This window comes from Diadema antillarum, unplaced genomic scaffold (genome assembly GCF_040938485.1).
Source record: "Diadema antillarum isolate AM-2024a unplaced genomic scaffold, OU_Dant_1.0 scf00000198, whole genome shotgun sequence".
NCBI classification, from domain to species: domain Eukaryota; kingdom Metazoa; phylum Echinodermata; class Echinoidea; order Diadematoida; family Diadematidae; genus Diadema; species Diadema antillarum.
The window spans coordinates 196,956-222,777 of record NW_027271087.1 but is presented as its reverse complement, the minus strand read 5'-3'; the positions used below and the strand labels follow the sequence as shown (position 1 = coordinate 222,777).

General features: G+C 38.3%; 1 protein-coding gene across 1 annotated transcript; it reads right to left on the bottom strand.

Annotated features, from left to right (window-relative positions):
• LOC139723724 (uncharacterized) lies at positions 1-25,822 on the bottom strand. The gene is made up of 2 exons (XM_071634939.1): positions 25,211-25,822; positions 1-117 (listed from the first exon to the last, which is right to left on the bottom strand). The coding sequence occupies exons 1-2, from the start codon at positions 25,646-25,648 to the stop codon at positions 34-36; spliced, it is 522 nt and encodes a 173-aa protein (XP_071491040.1). The 5' UTR covers positions 25,649-25,822; the 3' UTR covers positions 1-33.

The window sequence follows — 25,822 nt, the reverse complement described above, 5'->3', positions numbered from 1 at the left end:
TTTTTTTTTAGGGGGACTGGGCAGAACTCTCGGTTAATTTTCAGTCAGCTGACCTCCTCCCCTTTCCACAGATCTCGTTACTGGACCTCGGGGTACACCCTCGTAGTACTGTCTTGCCTGTAAAGTAATAAGAAAATAAGAGAAAAAAAATCATGTTACATAAAGAAATATCTCTCAGTTCTATTGACGTTATAATAAAAAAAAATCATGTTACGTAAAGAAATGTCTCTCAATTTTACTTACGTTTTAATGAAAAGATTGAGTGATTTAGTGGATTGGTCGAGAATTTGCCGACTCCTTTTTACTTTAATGTGGATATACATTTACAGTTCCGTTACGTTCAGTTTCAGTTTATTGCTTCATTTCAATCGTTAACTCAACTCTTCGATCATCATCACAACATCTTTTGTCAGTCCATCTTGCGTTAACACACACAAATAACCCTAACCATAATTATAACCGATCCTTTACTTAATCAGCTCCCGCACTCTGGAATTCATTACCCCTTACAATTTGGATACAATATCTTCTTTTAATTCTTTCAAGAAGGCTCTGAAAACCAACTGTAAATGTGATGAAGACATCAACGATTGCATATCTTTTTATGAAGTGTGCATAGAGAATTAATTATGATATCATGAGCGTTACAAGTTTGAAAATACTATAATCAATGATAATGAGTTTAACATCATTGGCGTGATGATGATGATGATGATGATTATTATTGTCATTATCATTATTATTATTATCATCATTATTATTATTATCATTATTATTATTATTATCATTATCAAACATGCAAACTGCTCTACTACTTCGTCACGTACACCCACTTAATCGGACAGAGAAGGAGGGAAACGGACGGAACAGAACTCTGATACACTGATACTTGTCTGGTAAGAGCAGTGCTATGACAAGGGCTCATGCTGATGCGTCCCACACTTTTTTTCTGCAGGAAATATGTATCTTGTTTGATGTTTACTTTGTTTGTCAGAGAAAGAGTTGGAAGAAACTTTCTTCAATCATGGAAATGTATATCATAACAAAAATAGGGTAACACGTGTTTGAAATATCAAATGATAAGAAATAACATTCCATAACTCAAATGAATCATTGGTGTTGGTACACACAGCACACCTTTGGAATCGTACGTCAGAAAATTGCAGAAGCCAATCTTTAGAGGAAACTATAATCAACATTAAATGTTAGAATCAATTTCCTGTTACGAGCAGAAAATACTGGAACAAGAAAGAGAGCGAAAGAGAGATTCAGATAGCTAGCTAGATATGTAGATAGATTGATAGATAGATAGATACATAGATAGATAGAGAGGTGTAACTTGAAGTGAGTGTTGACCGACAATAAAGAGGTAGGTTGACTTTGTAAAAGTGTAAGACACGACTCCACCTAATTTTTTTGAATAGTGTCGTTTCCGAGGTATATTCATAGCTATAGGACATTCAATCAATGTCAATATTTCAATCAGGATGTAGACGAGAAAGGGCAAGGTATTCTTCTGAGACTCGTCTCAGTGTCAATCGTAAGGTAAAAATCCTATAATTTCCACAACATCCGTCTGTATTTTGTTAAGCAAAAGTTGCTTTGCGTCTGCGTAATATGTTTGTGTAGAATACTGACGGATTACGCAGTACAACATATTGCGCCATGTCCACTGTTTAAGAAATGCTACAACTCCTATAAAAACATCAGACAAGTTACATATCTGTAGCCTCAACTACCAAGCATGCACAGAAGATGCCAGCGTAATCTTTCTTGATCACATCATCTTTAAGAGAGAGAGAGAGGAAAAAAAAACTTGTATGGGAAGATACTTTTATTAGTAAAATCACTCTTCGTGTCGGTCTAATTTGAGTCCTGGAAGTCGCGGATCCATAATGGCGACACTTTAGTTACTTGTAGAATGAGCAGCTAAAACGGGCACCCCATAATGACACAGGAGCGTGTTGGTGATACAATTGCGCCTTAAAAAGGTCCCCATCCCCATTTGTTTGTTTTGTTGTGTTTTGTTTCACTATACACCTACGCTCCTATAAAAGCGTGCATATCATATCATGAAATAAAAAAGGAAGGTGCTAAAAAAACTACTGCAAATTGGAAGAACGGAAGCTGTTCATCGATCATAGAAACACCTAGAAGGAAATCGGATGTAATTTGTAACAGCATAGTCATCAACGCTAAACCCAAGGATTTAGCGGATTTTTATTTCATTATGACTATAACCTCGTGATTACTGTGCATTACGCAGATATCGCTCTTTGTCATGTGACATCTTGACCTGAAAGAACTGCAGCTTAATATGAAGCTTCATTGAACAAAGAGAAAGTGCAATGAAATATTTTTTGTAGACCATTAATGCTGTATAAGTTCACTGCCCATTGATATCAAGTGTGTTTTTTTGTGAATAAAAATGATTTTTTAATTATCATTAAAGGAAAAGCTATGATTCACTGTATTATCCCATTTCTTTTTCCCTCGTGTCTTTTTCTTTCGTTACTTGCATGAAACAAAATTGTAATGTGCATGTCTTTTCCCATTTTATACTTCTTATTTCCATTTTGTATCGTATTTGAATTTTTGATGTTCTGGACCCCATTGAAGACCAGCGATGTCACGTTGGGATCGCTGAATATGGGCTATCCAGCCATTGTCTTTTTTGCGAAAAATAGAATAAATTGATTAATCAATCAATCAATCAATCAATCAATCAATCAATCAATCAATCAGTCAACCAATCAAGCAATCAATCAGTCAATCAATCAGTCAGTCAATCAATCATTCATTTATTCAATCAATCAATCAATCATTCATTTATTCAATCAATCAATCAATCAATCAATTAATCAGTCAGTCAATCAATCATTCATTTATTCAATCAATCAATCAATCAATCAATCAATCAATCAATCAATCAATCAATCAATCAATCAATCAATCAATCAATTAATCAATCCTAGGAAGGCAGGCAGCTTGAAATCGCTCCCAATAATGTCAAAATCACATCCTATCCTCATCTATTGCCCTTTCACACTCAGTTGGGCCCTGAAAAGGAAACAACTGATACAAACTACTTCAAATGCCTTAAATTTTCCTCATCATTCTCATGCTTTTCGTTTTAGTTTATTTAGTAAATACAAATTGTTTTAGAGAGAAAGAGACAGAGAGGAGAGCTGGAGAAGGGAGACTTGCGTGATGGATATTGGTAGGATGCAATGCTTCGAGATTTTGCAGTTGTAATCAGTCTTCCAAGCCAACCGCCACTTCTGATTTTCTTCAAACTTCGTGGAGATCATCTTGCGATGATATGAATGCAATGGTCGTCTTATACAGTCAGACGCTGTATCGATGAGTGGTTCCATTAATCATAGTTTCTCTCCAGGCGAGCTAGCATGTGAGCGAATTATTTATGCTTACTCTGACAAATTGAATTCGAAGGATACAATATTTTTCCACATGTCACCTCGTATCACGAGAGAGATTCGACAAAGACCTAACCAGATTGAACGTCTGATTGCTATTACTGCCGAGACAAGTAACCACACAGGAAATGTTTCATGCTGAGACTGGAATCTGCTCAGGCAACCTCTAAAAATTATGATTTTGCAATCTTTCCAATTCATTGAACATCGAATATTTATCACCACAACTTGTTGCCTGTAAGGTCACGTTATTAATTTTTCCAAGCATTAAACGAGAATAATATTCTTCCTTACTGTATACGTATATCATACATGTACATTTCTATACACGCCGATGATTTTGTGTGCAGATTCACCATCACATACGAGTACACACAGAGCACAAATTATATAATCTTTTTTTTTCCAGGATTGATATTCTTATCCATGTACATTATTGTACAATGCAGAAGAAAATCTATCTATGTTCTGCCTCCTTACATTCTTCTCTTTCCTCCTCCTCCTTCTTCTTCTTCTTCATCACTCTCCTTCTCTTTCTCTATCGATTCTCTGGCAATATCTGTCAATATCCCTTGATGGTAAGCCTCGCAGGTCATGGTCACCAGTTTTTCTTTTTGTCTTTAAATGTATTTTGATTACATTTACTTTCAGTGTTACATTAAGTTAATGTCAAAAGAACCAAGCTTCATTTGCCCTTGAACGGAACGAATTTGGTATAATTGCATTTCAACTTGAAATGCCTTTGTGGAATTGAGGTTGGTTTATTTCTTAAACTAGGTGGTCAGCACAAGAGGAAGAGAACAATGATAATACTTAGTGTCGGACTTTCAGAAATGATGGTGTTCTGGGGACAATATTAGGTTGTTGTGCTTTTTCAAAGTTTTGAGAAATGTAATGCATCTTAGCAGCTGCAAGTGCTGGTAAGACACGTCATGGTAGATGGTCGCGAAACGTGTGCAACCCACCTCTATTACTTGTGATAATTCCTATGGAACATGATTGGGTGTACCCACTGTTTGGAGGGGGGGGGGGTGGAAGAGGGACCAGATATGGCACAGTGACCGCGAAGAGATCAACTCTATAATCAATAGTACGCAAACCACATATTAACCGACAGACACACACACGCACACACACAGAGCAAACTACAACAACAACAAGACCTACTACAACAAAAACAACAGCAACAAGGAAACAGAAAAAGATATTGATCACGTCAGATATAGCGCTTGTTTGCAGCCACTTCCGACTAAACAGGAAAGACGCAGAGAGAGAGAGAGAGAGAGAGAGGAAGAGATATATAGAGAGATAGGTAGATAGATAGAGGGGAGAGAGAGAGAGAGACGGGGGGAGAGAGGGCTAGAGAAAACGACTTATCCGCTTGCCCCATACCCTCTGTGAAGTGGGCGTCTTTGTTCATCCGTCGCTTTAGTGGAGATTAAAGTGGCCTTTTTTTAAAGGTATTCTGTACCATTGGGAGCAGTGATTTAAGAAAAAAAAACGTTCTAGTTATCACATTTGATGCATATGTGTAGGTTAGTTGTATATAACCATATAAAAATTTCGCAATAAAGCCTAATCTTTATGAGGAGATATTGCTATTTTTCTCAATAAACCATAATGTACATAGTTCACTATAGAAACAATCGTATCGTAACTATTGTTCACACTTTGTATATTTAACAATACGTCTTAACATTGATTGTACAGATTAAAAATATTACATTAGTGCTTTCCATCCCTAACGCACACTTTAGGACTGTTGTGAAGCAATAAACTTGGGTTTTTGTTTCATCTGTAAACGGTAATAATGCATTTCAGCGTTGAGCTGTCAAGTTCATAACATTTTAACCCGCCCTATAAAGTCACAGGAAGTCTCACGGGTGTCTTATTCTACAATATTGTGAAATCGTTGCATCACTCCTTCTGCCTTCTATAGACATAAATGAATGCTAAAGTTATCGTATCATTCGGAGATGTCGCGGCTAACACGTCTTTGTTGAGAGGCGTTATTGTGAGTCTGAAAATAAAGAACGTTATTCCATGTTAATGGATGGCGTTAGACTGAATGTCTTTTAGCTGGTTTATGTGAGAATATTGGGAATGCTGAGAAGACTGTCTATTGAAACGCTTTATCCATGGAGATAGCTCCTCATCAGAAAAAGAAGATGAAGACTTCGAATGCTTTCTTTAGATCCATCATAGGAGTGCATTAACCGACACCGAGTTGGGGGAGAAAAAGTTAAGGAGTCCGTCAACCCGCATGGAAACATACTTAGTTCATATCTACTGTGGATGATCAAGCAAGTAATTGACATTTCAGAAGATTCTCATGAAGTTGGAATATAAAAGTTCACATAATGTGTGTTCGGACGGAAAAAATGATATTTGAAATAATATTTCTAAACTTGTAACGCAAGCGTGCGCTCAAATGATTTTGACAGGTAAGACAAGCATAATCTACTAATGAAAACATTTTGGAACGAAAGTCTTCATTTAAATGAAACGTCTGCTTGAAATACTACTTGACCTAGGAAACAAAAGTACGGTGAAAAGGCTTGAATAACCTCGGTCGTGAATAATGTAACGCTAGTATCAATATTGCTTTCTACTGCGAAGTCTTCTTTTGACAGTAAATATCGTCTATACTACAACAAAGTTTCATTTGCATCCTTGACGCTATAGTCTAATGAAAAGGTTGTGTAGGCCCGCGCTTTTAGTCTGAAATTGAGAGATTTTCACAATACAAGTGCGTTGTACAAAAAAGCAGTGTTTATTCTTTGTTCGGTTCAGAATGGTAAATGTGTTTTCCTCTACGTTCTAACACTACATTTTCCTCCTTTTTTGGGAGGAAAGAGAATCTCTTCCATTAATTTGTTTTGTTTGCGCTTCTCTTGTTTATTCTCCTTGCGTACGGAGAATAATTGTGCTGGGGTGTTTTAATGGAATCCTTGTAAGGGGTAAGAGCTTTCAAGAAGGCGGCGTAGATGGAAACAACATTGGTCCATCTGGGAAGTAAGGACGGATTTTGGCGGCGGGCGGGGGGGGGGGGGCAGATTTGAGACAAGGGAATCAAGGCAGAAGAGAAGGAAGGAGTCCTTGCTCTCCCTTTCTGTGCTTTTTAAACACACATTGCATTATCTAACAATTACTTGCAACGCTGTATACAGACTACTGACGCTTATCTCGTTGGAATGTGTTAACGCTGCCTTTTCATCCTGCGCTGTGGAATCAATATGCCTCCATTAGGGGTCTCTTGGGATAAGGCAGCGAAAAGATGGACCAATTATGCTCCGAGTAAAAAATGCATGACACTGGAAGTTTAATTTGGCGCTAAGAAGAGGAGGAAGGAAGCTCATTCATGTGGAGGAACATATATCCTGCGCCCTCGAAAATGTCACAATATACGGCGCACGCGTGGTAGAGTATTTGGCGGAAATGGATCAGAGATCGTTGCGTTGTATAAAAATAATCTACCGCAAACAGATACTGGGATAAGTAGGAACCTTAGGGAAGCGAGACATACGACCTATATGTAACGCTGGAGGCATTTAGCTAATTAACCATCCATTCTTTCCTCGAAAAAAATCGTCGAAGACCAATCTTTTAGATTATAATCCAGTTATCATTTTCTAAAAGGATTAGTAGCTAGAAAACTTCTATTAATGTCCTCCGGATGAAGAGGGTATTCTGGATTTAGAGCAAGACCGTCTCTTTCATAGGCAATCACAGTTTGGTAAAATTGGAAACACTGACATGTCATACTGAGTAGACATTGATAGATGGCTAATTGTTTAAAGCTACTTCAGATTTTCTGCATGAAGTGCAACAAGATTAAAAGTTATAACTTGGTTTATATATATATATATATATATATGTATATATATATAATTATATATATATATATATATATATATATATATATATATATATATATATATATTTGAGCTTTCAGCATCAATACAATGAACATTCAAATTAATTACAAGAAAATCGTATGTTAGAAGATTCACTGCATTTTGATTTTTTTCTACTTTTTCAGATTATTTTTTTTTATATTGGCAGGTGATCCGAGACACAATTACAAAAATTATGCTTTAATGCTGCATACCTGCATACACATTATTAGTACATACGCATTGTCTTAAAGATGATACTACTACTACACTACTACCTACAGACAGTTGTGTAGTTATATCTTTCAACGACTAAAAAAAAATTTGAAAGTATAGTGTTGTCTGTACGGAAAGAATTTCGATATATTTCCTTGTACGCCTTATTCTATGTGGGGCATACTACGTATTCAACAACACGCTTATCAACACAGGAAAAAAAACCCAACTACATCGACTCCCGAAATCGACTTAAAATGCTTCGTCATTCTTTGCCCCTTCCTGAATTTATCGAACGTCGAACCGTTGTTTCATCGGTCTAATTCGCATTCTAAATTGATTACGCATCGATTTCAACCTTGCTGCTCAGTTCAGGAAGTATTTAAGCGCCAATTATATCCCGCTTCATCAATGATTCATGGCTCGTATCATGGCAATTTCCGAACGTTGAGTCTGATGCATCAATAGGTGTAAGACAACCATTCGCATTCCATCTTACACAATGCCCCATGACGCGATTTTACTCTAACAAGTTCAGACAATTTTCTTCTTTAACCACGCGATGCGACATAAACTTGATGATATCAGTTATTTTGTGTTATGTGATTTCATCAGTCTCCCCGACAGGGAATAATTAACTGCATTCACACTGAAGCTTAAGGCCGCTTTGTTGAAGGAGAAGAGGGGGGGGGGGGGCGAACACACACACACACACACAGCAGAGACGAGTAGCCTTTGCTAATTTTTTTTTACGTAAACAAAAAGAATATTGGACGTCAAATAGCGTCACTGAAAGAAAAGCGCAATTAGGTTTATAATTGTCTTTTATTTCCTTTGTCTCTTTAGGTTATGCTATGCTTGTTCTTTGATAAAGGTGGTAATCATTAAAGTATTATCTAAGCCTGTCACTGTCATAGCATTGTAGGCGCCAGGCTGTACGAGGGTTTGAAATGAGGCAGCGTACGGCACTCGCTGTAGGAATGATGAAATGTATGGTCCCTCAATTTGTCCTTTCGAAGCTTTTATTCAGCTGTTATTCTTCAAGTAAATCTGACGTTACACCAACCCGCTAAGATTCAAGCTTTAATAGATCTAGAATTGTGTAGACTGGAAGTGGGGCATCACTAAACTTGATCTTTCGATTCACCTCAAAGATAAGGGAATGATCTTTTAACCTTTTAACCGTGTGTACCGGTGAACTTTCATGACTTCAACCGGTTGTGTGTTCATTGTGGGTAGCTATCAAACGTAAACTACATGTTGCATTGTATCACGCAACTGTGCGTACAAAGGCAATGCACAGTTCTAAAAAGCCGCTTCGATTGACATTTAAGTTGAATGAAATGGTACAATGCAAACTTTGTGAATTGTAATTTAAGTCCTTTTCAGTTTTTGTTCCTTTATTGGAAATCCTTTCAACATTATATTGACAGAAATACAGTTACCAGCCCTTGTATAATAACACATTGTACCTTTCTATTCGTAATTTCTTTCAAAAACATCAATACCTGAATCATACATTGCGAAAGAATGAATGTATATCCAAGACCCTAACCTACACGAGTGTTGTTTTTTCTAACATATTAGGTAATCTGATACGATGTAACGAAAGCAGCACACTCATTCCGAAACAATTTTGTTTTATGTGTGAGTGTGTGTGTGTGTGTGTGTTCCAGGCGATCGTTTAAAAACAATTTACTGGTATTTCCTTTTTGAATAGATTGTTCCTCTAATCCTAAAAGACCAAGTTGCTAGCATGAAAACAGAATCTCACAAAAATATAGTCAGCGATCTCTCGAGAAAAAAAAAAACTTGTTTTGGTGAAATTTTTGCTAACAAGCTGACTAGCCCAAATGCCATGACGTCATGGCAGCCCTACTGACAACGTGCGCTCTCATGCGCGTGCGCTCGTACACGTTACAGACAGGCACACCCTTTTGTACAACACGTGTGTAGGTAGTTTACCTTCAAAATGCCTGTGTGCCAAGCGATATCCTGTAGCAATCGTCATCAAAATTGTCAGAGAAATCAGGGTTTCTAGGTTTTATTTGTTTGTTTGTTTGTTGTTTGATATTCCCAATCGACACAAAGAAATGGAAAGACGTGCATTATGGTTTCGAAACCTCGGTACGACCAAAATCAACATCACAACATTCGGATATATATATTTCAAGTTATATGTAGTTTGTAAGAACCACTTTTAGCCTATCAAGCGTTAGAAGAAGACCGCCAAGTGATTTGCCGTAAATATTGAAACCTCGTAAAATCCTAAAACCTGATATCGTACAGACAACAATTCTGCAAAGGATGAAAACGGCAGTCGAGACCTGCGACTTTCAAAAGGGAATGTGATAAGAAGATTAATGAAGTATGCATTTCCTTTAATTTCTTGAATCTTCACATACATTTGGAGTGAGAATGATGTATATCATTCCCATAACGTTTATCCCCACTTTAGTGTAGCCCAACTAGACGCGTGAAACATGACTGTCAACGCGAAGCAACAGTGTGACTGTAAGCATGACACCAAGGGAGATACTATTGCATTTCGGGATATGCGTGTCCGATCATTTACATGATTCCTGCAACTGGAGTTGATCAGAATGACAAATTCAAAGTCTTCAAATGTTAGAACGCTCTCACAGATCTCCAGTCTAGAGTGGATCTGTTGGCCCTGGGGCCTGTCTTATAAAGACTTGCGATAGAAATCAATCACAAGTTTTGTGTGTGCTGCAATGCAAGTTGCGATTGATTTGGGGACTTGTGATTGATTTGAAGGCTTTATAAGACGGGGCCCTGGAATAAGAGACGTATATGTCTTTAAAAAGACCAGGGTAGGGCAGAGCTACCAAGTCTCACGCATTCTGAGTGAGACTCAAGCATTTAGGGGCCGTCTCACGATCTCACGCATGGCACCCATTTTTCTCACGCATCTGGCGAAGTTTGCAACTTTGGCCTATAATAAGGAGCATAGCTCAAAGGATTAAAGTAATAGTTGCAATTGAAGGTATATTTCCCTTTTGTCTTTCAAACTAAGAAAAAAGATAGTCACGTAAATATGCACCTGGTCGCACCATTAAGAGCTAAAAATTGAAAAAGCTCCCTACCGTGGGAGGCCACAGGGAGGAAAAGCCCCTCCCACTCACATTCGCGCGCCGAGATGCCGAGTCATGAAAGTCTCACTCATAAAAAAATTTGAACTTGGTATCCCTGGGAGGGTGGAATCGCTGCCCACCGCGTTATACTCGGAAGTATTCGAAAACAATTTATCGGAAACGGTCGACTCTAGTCGGGATTCTTCGGCTGTGTGTGAATAGAGTGTGTAAGACACAGAGATCAGTGGCAAAGCTATACACATCTCGTTACCATGGTTACAGGGATTCATAATGATATCACAATGATATGAATAAAGGCTTGTGTTATTGCAATGATTTCATGAAAATTTGAAGAATGTTTCAAACAACGGCATTGTTATCTGTGGATTTCGATACCATACCGTCATACCAATTAAAAACTGTCTAATATTGCGTTTTCTTTGTATTGCTGCTATCATGTTTTGCTTTGTTTTGTTTTGACCACAAACAGGATACAACAGGAAATTAGTCCAAAATACGATGATGTTAACCGGACAAACGATGACGTTCCATTGTTGTTGGGGTCTTTGCGATCTCTTTGAAATAGGTGTCATTTCGAATGCAACTCTGAAAGAAAGAAAGACTTGGTATCTCGGTAACAGACATGAATTTCATGTGAACAAATTCAGGGACCTGCGTCATAATTGTAATGCGCGGTTTCATTCGAGGACCGCACACTGTATCTCTATTTAGTGGAAAAGAAATATTCAGCACGCTCTCACCGTCCAAAGCAAAACGGTCGAAGTTGGGATAACCGCAATGTATTTCATCTGGTGCCGATGGAGGCATTTGCTTTCCCCGGAATATTTTAGCCTGATTAATTGACTTATCTTCCCTTGCGTTCTACCCCATTTGATTTAAATTCTCTACCAAGGTATCTCATTTTACAATTTTCTTCGCATACGTAATCCTCGCCGGTGGGTGGATGGTATCGCCCCGTTTGGATGTCGAAAAAGGAGGAGAAAGATAGGAGGGCAAAAAGCGGCAATGTTATCTGACTGTTGCATTTAAGCCTGATTCAAATGGTCCCGAGTCAATCAAGACGAATGAGAAATAGTCATCCGTACCAGAAATTATTATTTTTCCTTTAAATTTGGTTTCAATCAACTTTCATTACAGACCTTTTCTTTTTCTTTCTAAAAGAATCCGTTTTGGAAGTTGCTGTTAACAGAACCCTTCTTTAAGCTGTGTTTCTCTTTATGGAGGGCATCTCTTTTACAAGGTAAGAGAAGAATGTAGACGTCTTTTTTTAGTTTAGTTTAGTTTCGACTATACGCGATGGCATTGAACGCGATATAACGCGATATATGCTGTTGAGTGGCTCCCCGCAAACATTGAGTCATAAATACTGGTTAGAAATAAATGCGTCCCGGTCAGAATATAAATAGTACCTGTTTATAGTCCAATGCGTCGCTACAGGGCGACTTCTCCGATCCTCTTCCCAAAGTGGTTCGAATGTCTCGTATTTAATCTGAAGTGTACTCACTGTCAAAGATACAACGAAATGTGTCCCTGATCGCAGACATTCACATTTTTGGGCGAGGGTTTGACTTGCGAAAGGTGAAAACAAAAACGAAATTAAAGAGAGCGGAAGAAAGAAAGCGACAGAAATGAGAGGAAGAAACACCTGGAGAGAAATATAGCTATCTGAAAGAGAAAGAGGAAGAGAGAGAGAGAGAGAGAGAGAGAGAGAGAGAGAGAGAGAGAGGGGGTGGAGATGGGGGAGATGGGGGAGATGGGGGGGGGGGGTAGTGAGACGAAATCTCTCGCACTGCCTTCTCGAGACGCACAAGTTTGTGGATGATATTCGAAAAGCTTTTGAATTAAGCCAAAAACATATGAGAGGCTGACGGAAATCCGATGAAACGCGGCACTTTATAGGAAACCATCATCTCGTAGTAATTTGTGGAAAATGAAACTAGTGATTTAATGTGAAACGTTCATATATGTCTTCTCAAACAGCCCAAAAGATGAGAAAACAGACCAGGACGTGAAGTCATGATATCTGGTTGCCAACTGAGCATACGAGAGAAAGGAATCAAAGAAAGAGACACAATTTTGCTAGCCCTAATAACTACTCAAGCTCTATCATTATATCATCTGAAGTAAAATGTGTGTGTGTGTGTGTGTGTGTGTGTGTGTGTGTGCGTGTGCTTGTCTGTCTTTTTAAACAAAGCAACTTCCTTCTTCCTATATACCCCCTTCCCGATGTAAACAGTAAACAACAACAACAAAAACGAGCGCCTTGAAAAAAAAAAAACCCTATTGGCTTTACAGACACGACAGAGAGAGCGAGAGGAGGAGAGATTAAAAGACCGTAAGGCAAACCTGCATTTTAATAGAGAAAATTCTGCAGGGGACATGTTTGTGAGACAGGTAAAAAATCGGGCTGTATCTTAACTAAGTTTCTAAATTAAATTCCAACGTCACATTCAAGCAAACAACATCAGCGATGTTAAATCCCTCTTCCTCGCCATATCCATGTTTGGCCTTTATACGTGTGTTCGATGATAACTAATGCGGCTACTCAGAATGCACATAAGCGGTTTTTTTTTTCTGTCTGTCTGTTTTCCCTGATTTGTTGAATGAGTAATCCTGGCGGATTATTGAAGGACTGCGAGAGAAGAAAGACAATAAGCTAAGCGTTGCCTTTCATCAATGATACAGTGCTGACCACTGCATGTCGATTTGTAGTCACGGCAAAATGTCATGATTTGTACACGGCTAATATAGCTAATACATTGCATTTGCGTCAAACAGCACCAGGGGGAACGTAACAGTAAATGAACAACATTTACAATATAATGATGTTAAGTAGTACTTTAGCCCTGCAGGTTTTTTTTTTTTTAATTGGAATGCAGTTTGATCATATATATTCAGAACTCGACATGGATAGGCGTAAGTATTACGTCATACGTTCGGTGGGACGGCAGACAAGGGGTTACTTTCACTTTGCGGCACCTCCGAGGGATGTGATCGTTTAGAAACCTCCCAACCTATAATAGTGTCAATCGAAATTTTAGAGCCGTCTTTTTGTGGCAGCCGGATGGGATTTCTGTAACTCTTGCTCGATAAGAGGAAAACTTTTCCCTCTTAAAACTTCGCTGGGATCCATTTCCGAATTTTGAGCTGATATGATTTGCAATTGTTGCTCACACGAAAGCTAATACGGCGCACGAGTAGACGGGGAAATAACCGAAAAAAGAAAAAGCGCAAGACTAAAAATCTTGTTTCCTCCTCTTTCTCTACACCTCAACCAAGTGTCAGCGTTTAAACTTCCTTTTTGGAATCACAGTGGCCAAATCTTTTCATGATATTAGTGGCAACCTATTGGCATACCTTAGAGTTGTAACTGATACCTTCTCAATTGTGGCTCTCCTTTTACTCGATCATGTTAGTCTGCGTCCATGAATACGTGATATAAGTTAGGTCGATACAAAGGGGGAAACTGTTTGATATCGCTTTCCACTATTCTCGAACGCCTGCTAATACCACTAAGTATAGTTCAATCAAGATGTGTTTAACAAAAACACATCATGTAAAATCTACAAACAGTGACGATACGTTGTTTACTGTCAGAAGCAACTCTTGACATGAAAACTCATTACACCGTTACTCGTTGAGATCGTTGGGGGAATGCTGATTACTTGGTGTGACAGAACCGTGCCGATATAATGACCTGAAATTCACGGATTTTGACGACATGGTAATTCAACACCAGCTACCGCTCCACGCTGCCTGCAAACTCGAGAATAACTCACACAAACACTGTTTAAGTGGTTTTAGTCGCGTTGCTCGACCACGTAGATCATCTCGTATATAGATCTGCTTCCATTGCGATGCACGTTTCTCATTATATTTCTTAAAACAAAACAGGAGACGTACTTTGGTGTAAGATTTACTACGAGCAGTGAGTATATAGATAACGCAGGCATATATAACAATATCTGAGTAATGACGAAATGAGAAAACAACAACAAATTGTTTGTCCTCAAGTTAAACTCATTAGGACTGCATAATTTATTTCTCAGATTTCCCATAACCTTCTTCAGAGCAAGCTTCTGTTGTCATAGAATATGTATATCTCTGGTAATTCCTAGATCTTACAAATGGGAAAGAAAAGGAATTTCAAATGAAATTATTATCATTATTTTTTTTTAACCAGGGTTGATTTTCTTCGCTTTCCTAGTGGTCATTCATTATCACAATAAATCTAAATTGAAGCTCTTTCTTGCTCGAATGAGTCCAATCGTTGATTTTATAAATGTAGGTGCCTACATCTCACTTTTTTTTTTTTTGATAGCCAGATTTTAGGCGGCAGGTTAATAATGCCTCGTGTTTGCCTACAAAGAGGACGGCATGTTTGGTGAAAAGACGACCGAAAGACCCCTCGGGTCTCAGCGGATCATGAAGATAACTAACCATTATAATAATAATAACACATATCGTAACACACAAATATCATTTATAGCAATTTACTAGTATATGCATATATATATATATATATATATACATGTATACGAATTGGAAGTGGATGATGGAGTAAGACATAGAAGAGAGAGAGAGAGAGAGGGAGATACATCATTCGAAATACATCATTCGCTAAAAGGGAATGCTGCAATTTCGAAATCTCTTATGCTCTGCGTCAGAAGGAAAAATTGTACCAGTGGAAGTGTAGGATGATTTCTTTCAGAGGTCCTAAAAACGTCTTCCTTCGAGCCCCGAATTGTAACAAATACATTTTACATTGTCATGTTAACGCGGGGCTCATGCACCTCCTGCGCCTGCTCTTGAAAGCGTACGTATTTCATCGTTACCGACGAATAGGTCTGCCTGCATTTACTCCTCTGACTTTCAGCTGCATAAACACCACTGCGCGCACCTGCCTCAGTAATTTATCTATAAGAGAGCTACTTCTGATGTTCCAAAGGCGAGCATCTTCGAAGCATTCTAGCATATTATTGGCCAGTGTTTACTCCGGCTGGAATTCTCCGCCGACGCTGAGTTTTTCCGAGTTTTTCTGCGTTTTTTTTTTCTTCCTCTTTTTCTTCCTTTAACGTTTCAACATGTAAACCTCAGCTGGATGAGCTACAATCAATGTCTGAACTTATTTCCTCGGCGGTTTTCCCGAACGATCTACTGACAAACGTACACAAACACAAGCATGACAAGTGTATATGGCAATTGTATAATGCTTTCTTGGATTTTTTTAAAAATCATTTCCGTCTCTTTCAGGTCTTTTGAAGTTATAGGCCTTTTTGTCGCGTACAGGGAATGACATTGCTAATATTGGCTTTAACTGTGCAAATGCAAGTTTTGTCATTTCATTCAATAGGAAGAGTATTTCATTAAAAAGCTGAACTGGCCTGTAATCAGGCCAAATGTGTGTGTCTAATGGACATGCGCTTGATTGTACAACTCTGACAGATTCAACGCGAGAAAGAAGCGCAAAAGTAGAGAATCTCAACGGGGCACAATAGTTTGGGCTGTATATGGCTCTTTGTGGGATCCGACTCTTCTGACGAATGCAGATCTCCTCGAGAAATGGTGTGTCTTTTACCATCCTCTTTGTCAGAATAGAACGGAACTTCTATAGACTGGAAGACATATCCTCGATAGACACGTGTCGTAAAGAAATCAATGTTATATGAGTGTATATTTCCTATCTTTGCTTTTTGAACACTGGCTGGGAGGCAGAGAAAATTCTTACATCACAATTGCCCAATAACGGTTAACTTTATAAGAGAGAGCAAGAGAGAGAGAGAGAGAGAGAAAGAGAGAGAAAGAAATGGTATTGAATTATCAAATATGAAATACGAGGACGCTGGCGCGAAGGAAACTATTCTGCACTGCACGCATTTGGTTCAGCGCCGAACAATACGTTCATCGGGCATTTATTGGCCTGAAGAGACGGCAATCTAATATAATATTCCTGACGGCAATTAATCGCAATGGTAGAGGCTAATATGGGACATTCAATACTCGATATCCGCTCGGGAGTTAAAGGAACCCGATACAATATTGCTACCAAGGCAAGCGACTCGGTAAATCCTGGTTTTCCCCTCTTACGGCGTGCTGGAATACGCGTGCAAGACCAGAAGGGTTAGATCCCCGGTACCATCTCGATATAGAGGATATCCGGGAATTACATTCTGATTTCTTTAAATACACTCATTTTCTAAGTAAGTGTGGTCTGCTATTGGCTCACTATATACGGGTAACCTCATTTTCCTTCAGGTTTATATCAGTTTATGAAGTATAATGCATACAGCATCAATGAGGAACAGTGTGCATGAGGAACAAAGTTTCAGAGTGGAAAAGTCTCTTGCTTTGAATTGTCCTTTTGAGTTTGGAATTCTTTGAAGGCTTGTTTCTTTGCTTGTTTAATCATATTGAATTGCTCGAAGAAAAAAAAATTATATCGAAATACGAAGCAAAAGTTATCATTCAATGGAGGGGATTTCGGAACACATCATTGTTCGTAGTACGAGCTACTCGTGAAAGACTACTAACTTCTTTTATTCTTTTTTTATCACCATCCCCTCTCTGGACGCAAGTCAGCAGAAGCGAAGAGAAACGCTGAAAAAAGAAAGAAAGAAAGAACAAACTAATGGCTTCTAACTCCCAAGCCGGAATTCATAATGTAAATGAAATAAAATGTCCCTAATAGCCCCTGGGGTTTTGGGGGAGACCCGTTTATCAGAAACAAGGGGCAGCATTCGCCCATGTGACGTTGTCAAGTTCTGACGTTTCGCGAATTATAGCTATTCGATACCCGTGCATTCCACATTACTTTATTCACCACGGACGCTTCTCTCTTGCGACCTCCCCCGTATAACTAAAAGCCCGACCCCTCATGTTGGAGCGACTAATAAACGCGCCTTAATGAAAAAGGGTGTTTGGAATCCATTGAGAAAATGTTTCAAGAGACCACCTGCAGTGCCTCGGGCATTGCTAAAAAGCAATGCAGCCCATCTCAACACCGAAGCTAGCGCCTTTTATTGCACGATTCCTGCCAGTTTCCTGCGCACCTCCCTCCCCCACCCCCACCCCCAGTTCGCTTGCTGCTATCCTGTGAAACAGGGAAGAGAAATAAGAAAGAGAAAAGATCTACAGTCCCTTGTATTTTAGACAGTGCAGGGGGTAAAGAGACTTTATAGAATAAAAGTCAATTTTAGACTCACTCCTGGGGGAAAAAAAATTGGCATACTCTTTAGCCTCATCCCCGTTTTGCGATAAGAGGTTACATATTCATTAGTTTTGAAGCACATTACTCCAATACACTCTGTGCATGTGTGTGTGTGTGTGTGTGTGTGTGTGTGTGTGCGTGTGCGTGTGCGTGTGTTCGATGTTATGGTTAGAACAGGACTGGCAGATTGTTTACGGACAGACTGACAATCGCGATGTCATAAGAATAAAGGGTAAGAAGGGAGAGATCGCGATGTAATATATGTTAAAAAAAATAATCGTTTTAGCACTCCAGGATTTGTATGTTACGACCTCCTTTGGAAGTTGTTGAAATTTGTTGAAATGTCAGGAGAAATCTAAAATAAACAAACAATTAGGATAGACACAGGACACCCGGTCACGAAACTGTTTTTCGCTTGACATTTCACACCGCTGTGTGTCTCATTCTTTGTTATGCCGATAGTATAACTTGCGAGACACGCGAAATGACAACTCAAAAAGGTTCGTTCGTTCTTGACCTTTGCTGTGATGTTTGACTTTTTTTCCCTTTATAACAGATGAGACGCGAAAATTGCTTACTTTGATAAATTCCATTTACTCTCATGATTTGGCTTTTGTAATACATATATTTCCTTCTGAGGGGTTACACAAGGCGTCCCTGGGTCCCTGGGTCCCTTATTTCTGTTAGTGGGTGAAAGTGTTATGACAATGTCATGTAAAGCAAAGTCGTATTCCTGACCTTAGACAGGGATTGAGATGTCTAAACTGTGCTTATAAACAAGTGGTGTGGAGTTAAGTGGTGGAAATAACGATCACAGGGGTTCACTATTAAAGCTTGGGCAGTTCAAGGCAAATTGAAGAGATCACGATTACTTAATGGCGGTCATTTATCAAAAGGCTGATCTCGACAAATTTCCAGATTTTTTTCCTCTTTGGTAACAAAAATTAATTTGATACCGAGAAATGTTATGACATTAATTGTTAGATTGTGTGTGTGTGTGTGTCTGTCTGTCTGTTTTGCATTAAAGTCTATTTTCAGTCAATCGATAACGTTGTTATGATAGTTGAAATTGAAACGGGAAGTGAAATTACTTTATGAGATCATATTTGTTTCTTTTTTGGTCTTTTTTATTTTGCATTTTTATGTGCAGGGTAAAAAAAAAGTGATTTATAATGCACTTCTGACGTACAATCGGCCTTTTTGAAAGGAATATAAGTGGGATTTGATGTTCTTGCCTTCGATAGCATTGAAACAAATACACTGTAATTCATTCAGGCACTCCGCGGCCAACTGTTTTGCTGCTAATTGCTGGAGACGATAACAGGTAACAATAATAATGTCATTACTAGCGAAAAAAAACCCACATACCCAACATTTCTTGTACAGACACTATTAGTGCGCAATCGGACTGTTTAATGTGCAAAAGAACAAAGTGCATTCTTGTTTCATAGTTCATCGGGGGACACGTCAGTCGGGGCTAAGGACGTGACTCGTTTTGAAAGTGTTGGAATGACAAGATGTACTGGTGAGAGAGAGCAATAAGTCCTAGAAAGACAGAGAGGATAATTTGCTGTGAAGATGCTTTGCCAAATAGAGTAGACACTTCTTGTTGCGTAAGCTATTATGTCAGTACTCCAAAGGTGAATTGATTGGTAAAACAGACTCATCCCTGATCGAAAAGCGACTTCCGACAATTCGCGGGGAACTTTTTACGCGACCGCGAAACCTGTATTTTGTATGAGATCACTTCACTGGATTTGGCACCACCTACACGCGCGACCAGACATTTTTGTTTTCTCTCGCATTCTCTATTTCTCATTCTATCTGTCTTTACATCTGTCTCTCTGTCTCTACCATTCTCTCTCTCTCTCTCTCTCTCTCTCTCTCTCCTCTCTCTCTCTCAACGCGCTTTGATGAAATCATGCCGCTGAATTCCAAATCCGCATCGGCACCGACGTCCCTCGTATTATCCCAACGTATTGTGACGAAGCGTTTAAAGTCTGGCCGTCGAGTTGGCGGTCGGATTTTCACGAGAGGGCTTAACCAACTGTCCAAACATGATGAAGAGGGTTACCAAATATGATATCCTGATTGTATTTTCGCCCTTTAACAGGCTTGTATTGACCACAGTTTGTTAATCTCACAAAGAAGGAGGAAGCGACGATTGGTACTCTGCCGTCGAAAAAGTGCAGCGTATTTTACAGCCGCAGGACTGGACACGCATTGATGTTAAAAGGGAGAAACCTCTTTACAGCATTTAGTCTGCGTATGAGAGGATGGCTAGTTTATGCCCAAACAAATCAGGGAAGTTACGCTGTGCGCATGTTTATGCAATTTCAATATCTACAACAAAAAAAAAAAAAAACTGAAGTAGGCCTACATGGGCTTTTACAATATAATCATGTTGCATTTCTTGCATAATAATTGTATATTCGTGGCGCAGGCAAACTTAACGAGATACGCCTTTCATAATTTATTTTGAAAGAAAAAAAAGAGCTTATGTTAATGAATCTCTGAAGTTATAAAACATTTAGGTATTAAGACATCTTCAAGTCTACTCTTCGTTTCTTTGCTCTAACTTTAGCATAGTCTGAAGGGCATCATCACATAACCTATATTTCAAAGTTTTAGACACGAGTGCTTTGTAGTACCTCCGATGGAAAATCTATAAACTCTACCACTTCCTCTCATGAATACCTTCATTCATCTAAACTCAATGCTTCCTATTTCCAAAGAGGTTTCATTCTATATATAATGCATCTATTCGTACTAGATTTCCGCAGGGGCAACATTGCCCAGAGAAGAATCCGAATGAGGAAGGGAGGAGGAGGGCAGTCAACATCGAAATGGAAACAGTAATTTAACAATTCATCAATGCTGCCGGCATATCTAAGGCTGGAGAATCATGGATGTTGAAGAGACATTTTCCTTTATGGCAAACTCTCTTTGAAGGTAAATAATGTTTTCATCCAACTTGTGCTAGATATAACAACAATGATCAGCCTTTTAAGTGTGCTACTGCGCCATGGTCGCAAGAGAGATATAGACTTGATAAAATCATAAGGCACCTGTTGGACGTATTACATGGAATTCTGACTTCTTTTTTCACTTCACTCAATAAACTATCAGAGGCCATTAAATCATCTCAAATGATGATGACATGAGCGTCATTAGCTAACATCTAGCAAAATAAAACCTTTCCGGTGATACATCACCTGTATCATAACAAGGAATATGCTAGAAGATATGATTAAAATATCCCATATTTTCCTATTATTTTTCTTTGTTTTTAGACGCTTTTTGATAATCACAAATATCTCAACTTAGCAAGAGTAGACTTTGCTCGTTTTCCGATAAAACTCTTCATATATTGGTATATATATATATATATATATGTAATATGTTCATATTAATTATAATGATATACACTGTATCTTCATTTTCGTTGGTTACTTTCATATTTATATACCTAGTTTAGTGTGATGTGATCTTTTTACGAGTCAATTATGGTGGTAAATGTATAGCTTTCGGTATGCTTGTAATAGTCAGTTATCATGGTTACATTATCAGTCAGTGTGATATATTTATGTTCCAAACTATTTTTGATCTCGTCTTTTATTAAAATCGTAAGTTATAACGCTTTAGTTGAGAAGACTTTTTTTTTTCTCCAGGGGGTAAGAAGCGCATGCCTGACAAAGGTGAACCAACAACCCGGCAAGTGCAATTACGAAAGTAACTATGCGACAGATAAACAAACTGTTGCAGCGGTCGAATTACGTGACGTATGAATGACGTCATTGCCTCTGATTTGCGATAGGTACGAGTCTGTCTCTTGTATCCAGAAGCTGACAAAAAATTAAGGCGAGAGAAGTGAAGCGAAAAGGTTTGAATCAATTTTACCTCTCGCAAAACAGAATTACTGAATTTCTTTCTATTTTATAGGTGCAGTCTATTTTTTTTAGTAATGCTTTAATTCTAGGACTATTTTATACAGAGCATCAATAATAATTGGTGTGCAAAGCTTTTATAATACATTAAAAGTGTTGAAAAACCCCGATATAGATTTAAATCATTCAACAAAATAGGCTTTTGGAAAGGGAGAGTTATCCTATCGGTTTAAGACCGCTTGAAAGGAAGGGGAAAACATCTTCCTATAACATACATCTTCCTAAAACGGTCATTCTGTTTGTATTCTTCATTATGTCCTATAGAATATTTCGAAACGTGACAGAGAAACACAAAAGTGAAAGGAAGATTATGAAATAGCATATCATGAAAAATGATGGTTCAAGTTCCGCTGCCTTTTTAGGTATTGAAACTGATTTCAAAATGCTAATGTAATACAAATTTGTTTATTAAAATGAAACACGTCAGGATATAATCTGTACTCATTAAACTGTTTTATTCATCCCTCGAATAATTTTACTCTACTGTTATTCAGGTAGATATCGTCCTCTTTGAAGGCAAACAAAGTTGCTACTATAAAGTACCAGACACATTTTCCCCCAAAAAAGTCCAAATTATGACGTTTTGGGGAAAATTGTGTGACATTTTTACTGTAAAACTAGTTTTATAGATTTACAGCTTATTGGTGCAGAAAAATCTATTTTAATGGCTCCAAAATGATAGAAGACAGCAAATTTGAACACCGTAACAAAAGTCATGCATGAAATTATAGATCTTTTGCACGAGCGAATCTCTAGAATTAAGATCATTTTATAAGATTTCACGTCCGAAAATTGCTTACACGAGGAACCTTAACTTGAAATGAGGGTGGAATCAATATCTTGAACCAATGTTGAACTGTTTGTTATTTTGGAGGCATTCACATAGTTTAAGGAATTCCAGAGAAAATTGTATGAATAAACAACATACATGAAAAATGTGACCAATTATAATTTTTATATTGATGACTTTGGTGTCCCGCGAAATATTACGTCGGGGCACATTGATAACTCATTTTGTGTGTGTGTGTGTGTGTGTGTGTGCGTGTGTGTGTGTCATTACAATAATAATTGTACCTAATTCTTGTATTTTACAATGTAGCTGTGGTTTCTTTGTAGTATCTATCGAAAAACTGCCTATTGTCAGTGTTAATCTGAAAAAAAAAGCAAATGGATATTTTGTGTCCCACTTACAGTAGGACCCTTGGTGAAGCTTTTTCCAGGCTTAAACTAAAATTGGGGTTGTGGGATTCTTTGAAAAGTGTAATCGACTTTTTATTTCAAAATGACCACTTTTATTGAAACAAACATAAAACTAGCGAAAAATAGGTATTGAGATATCAAAATGGAAGGTTCCTCGTGTAAGCGGACACCCCTCTTACACGAGGAAGCATGTCCCCCCCCCATACTCTGCTATTTTGTATGCTGACTTGCTTCATTTTTAGGTTAGAATGTTAGTTTTCATTCACTTCGGAAAGGACTTACTAAATATGATTTTCATTTTTTTTTGTAACTTATGCTAAAAAAAAGCTGATTTTCTGATTTAAGTGTCAAAATAAACACGTCATAAGTTGGGTACCTTATCTTTGCCATTACCCATATTTAATACCCCTGTTTATCATCGGGACAACCTCATTTGAGTTTGGTATATCTGTTCTAAGATAAACTTTGCCAACATACAATTTTACTTTTAATAATTAGCTTAAAACACTATGAAATCAGTTAGAGTGTCACTGTACCAAGGGATTGCAAACATTCGTCATCATTCCTAGATATGTTTTTTTTTCATTTCGTTTCATTTTATTCATCAGTATTTGCAACCTTTTCTTTAACATGAATTTACAAAGAAAATACATATTCAAGATAAGAAAATATTAGGATTTTTTTAACATTGTTTCGTATTGTGGGGTTGTAAAAATCCGTAGTCAATATGACTTGTGATTTCCAGTGCTTTCTTATGTTTGATGGGGTTGCAGGCATTGACACAAAGGGCAGAGATTGAAAGCGTGATAACCCTGAAAGAAATCTGTAATCTGTATTTATTGTAAACTCTATACAAGAGGTGCAGTTTTGGTCACAAATGTTAAGAATCAATGTGCACAATTCTCTTATCTGCTCACAACACAAATCTTGGCTTGTTTCTTGTTAGATATTACCGTTAGACCGTGATCATGATGCAAAGGATTAGATCCTCTCTTCAATAATAGGGTCACCACTCTATATAGCGCCAAATACACTTAATCTCAAACTCTATTGAGATATACACAATAGTGTCCCTACTCGTGGGATGTCTTTTTTTGCTTCGTTGTTGTTTGTATTTTCTTTCTTTTTATTTGTAATGTACCATTTAATTTTTTTTCCATGCCGCGAATTTTTCTTATTTTTTCTTTGTATTATAGATAAGGGATCACAAGGATTTCTTTCTTTCTCAAGGGATTAGACTGAGTAGGCCTACATGACTGTAAATACATCACTCATGTAACTAAGAATCAACAAACGTCCTATATAAGTACCATGGTCTCACTTTGATACTAACACAACTTTGTTAAAGGTTTGGTCCACTATCTGTGAATGATATACGTGATGCTCATGAATATTTCAGGGATTAATTATCTAATATTTTTGGTTTCAGTTCAGTTCAATGAAACGATAATAGATTGCCTATATGTATGATTTGTCTGATGATAGATTACATTGTGCTTGCATGCTTTCATTCTCACTGAAGTTTACACACACTCTTGCAGCTTTTTAACGCTGATTAAAGTTTGGGGGTCATTTGTTTTATGCGAATTATAGTATCATAAAAACGATTTTATTCATGTGTATAAATGATCAGTTAACCCAAACCAATAGACAGATTTGTCTCTTCCGTTAAATTAGCAATGGATGTTTACTTTTTCTCGTTGCTTACTGCAATCTTCCTGCAAGAATTTAAGTTGTTCGTGTATTTACACGCTGAATGACATCATAGAGCCATACACATTAGAGGAATGCACACGCGTAATAGCCGTACGTATTACATTTTGGCGCCTTTATACCGCAGAAATTTACACAGGTAATAGTGTGCAGTTTCGCAGTTTCGTTCAACTCTGACGCGAGAGTACGTATAACCCATGGTGCAACGTAACTTGCATGCATATGAGTGAGCGAGGAAAATAATATCTTGGCAATAGACTGCGTATGTAGTTGCATCTGTACTTCACTGTAATGTGGAAGGTAACCATCATTTTTATCTCTCGATATGTTGGCTACGTGATTGATGATCTTTTGTTTTGACGGTGATCAAATCGAGGAACTACTTTCTTACTCTGATGCCTGCCTACATTAATTGTATAGTTTGTTGTTGTTTGCCCGTTAGCTTCACGGGAATGGGAGGAAACGACAATATACTCACTATTTGTAGATCATCGAGAAATGTGTAGATCGTGTGGACCATGTCCGCTGCCTTGTGGTCCAGCTTGTTAGTGAAGGCTGCGGCGATTATATCGCTTTCCATCGTGCTTCTGCGCTTCCTCTTCCAGCCGTTGACCTTGAAACCGGTGTTACCTCGCTTGACGCCGTACTGCCTAATCTCGAGCTCGCGGTCGGCTTCGTTGGCCTGAAGCTGGTCGAAGTCGGCAAGGATCGAGAGGAATTCCTTGATGTTATCCCGCACCCTCACGGCATCGCGATAGAGTCGATTTAACGGCGTGTCCACGTCCACTGCGGAAACTTTCACACCCGCCGCCGCGGCGGCGGCTTTCTCCAGGGGAGTTTGTACTGGCGCGCAGGAAACCACGGCGGATAAACCTAGTAGAACGGCTATGTAAAACAGAAAGTCCGCAATAGGCATTTTGCGTTGGTCTGGATGGCGTTAAACCAGCAAAGGAAAGTGAGTTAGGCCCGAGCCCAGTATCGTCACCTTCACGAGCTGGGAATACGTTCCCGGGTGAAGTTGGGGTAGTCGAGTCCTTCTTTCCTGTATTATGTTGTATTGATTATGTCCCTTTTATTGAGTTGCAATGAG

What these genes read in the sequence shown, in the direction of transcription:
- LOC139723724 (XM_071634939.1), bottom strand. Translation starts at nt 25,648, where the DNA reads ATGCCTATTGCGGACTTTCTGTTTTACATAGCCGTTCTACTAGGTTTA. An exon ending in TTCTCGATGATCTACAAATA is followed by an intron (nt 118 to 25,210) that starts GTGAGTATATTG and finishes ATTACTTTACAG; the next exon opens with GCAAGACAGTACTACGAGGG.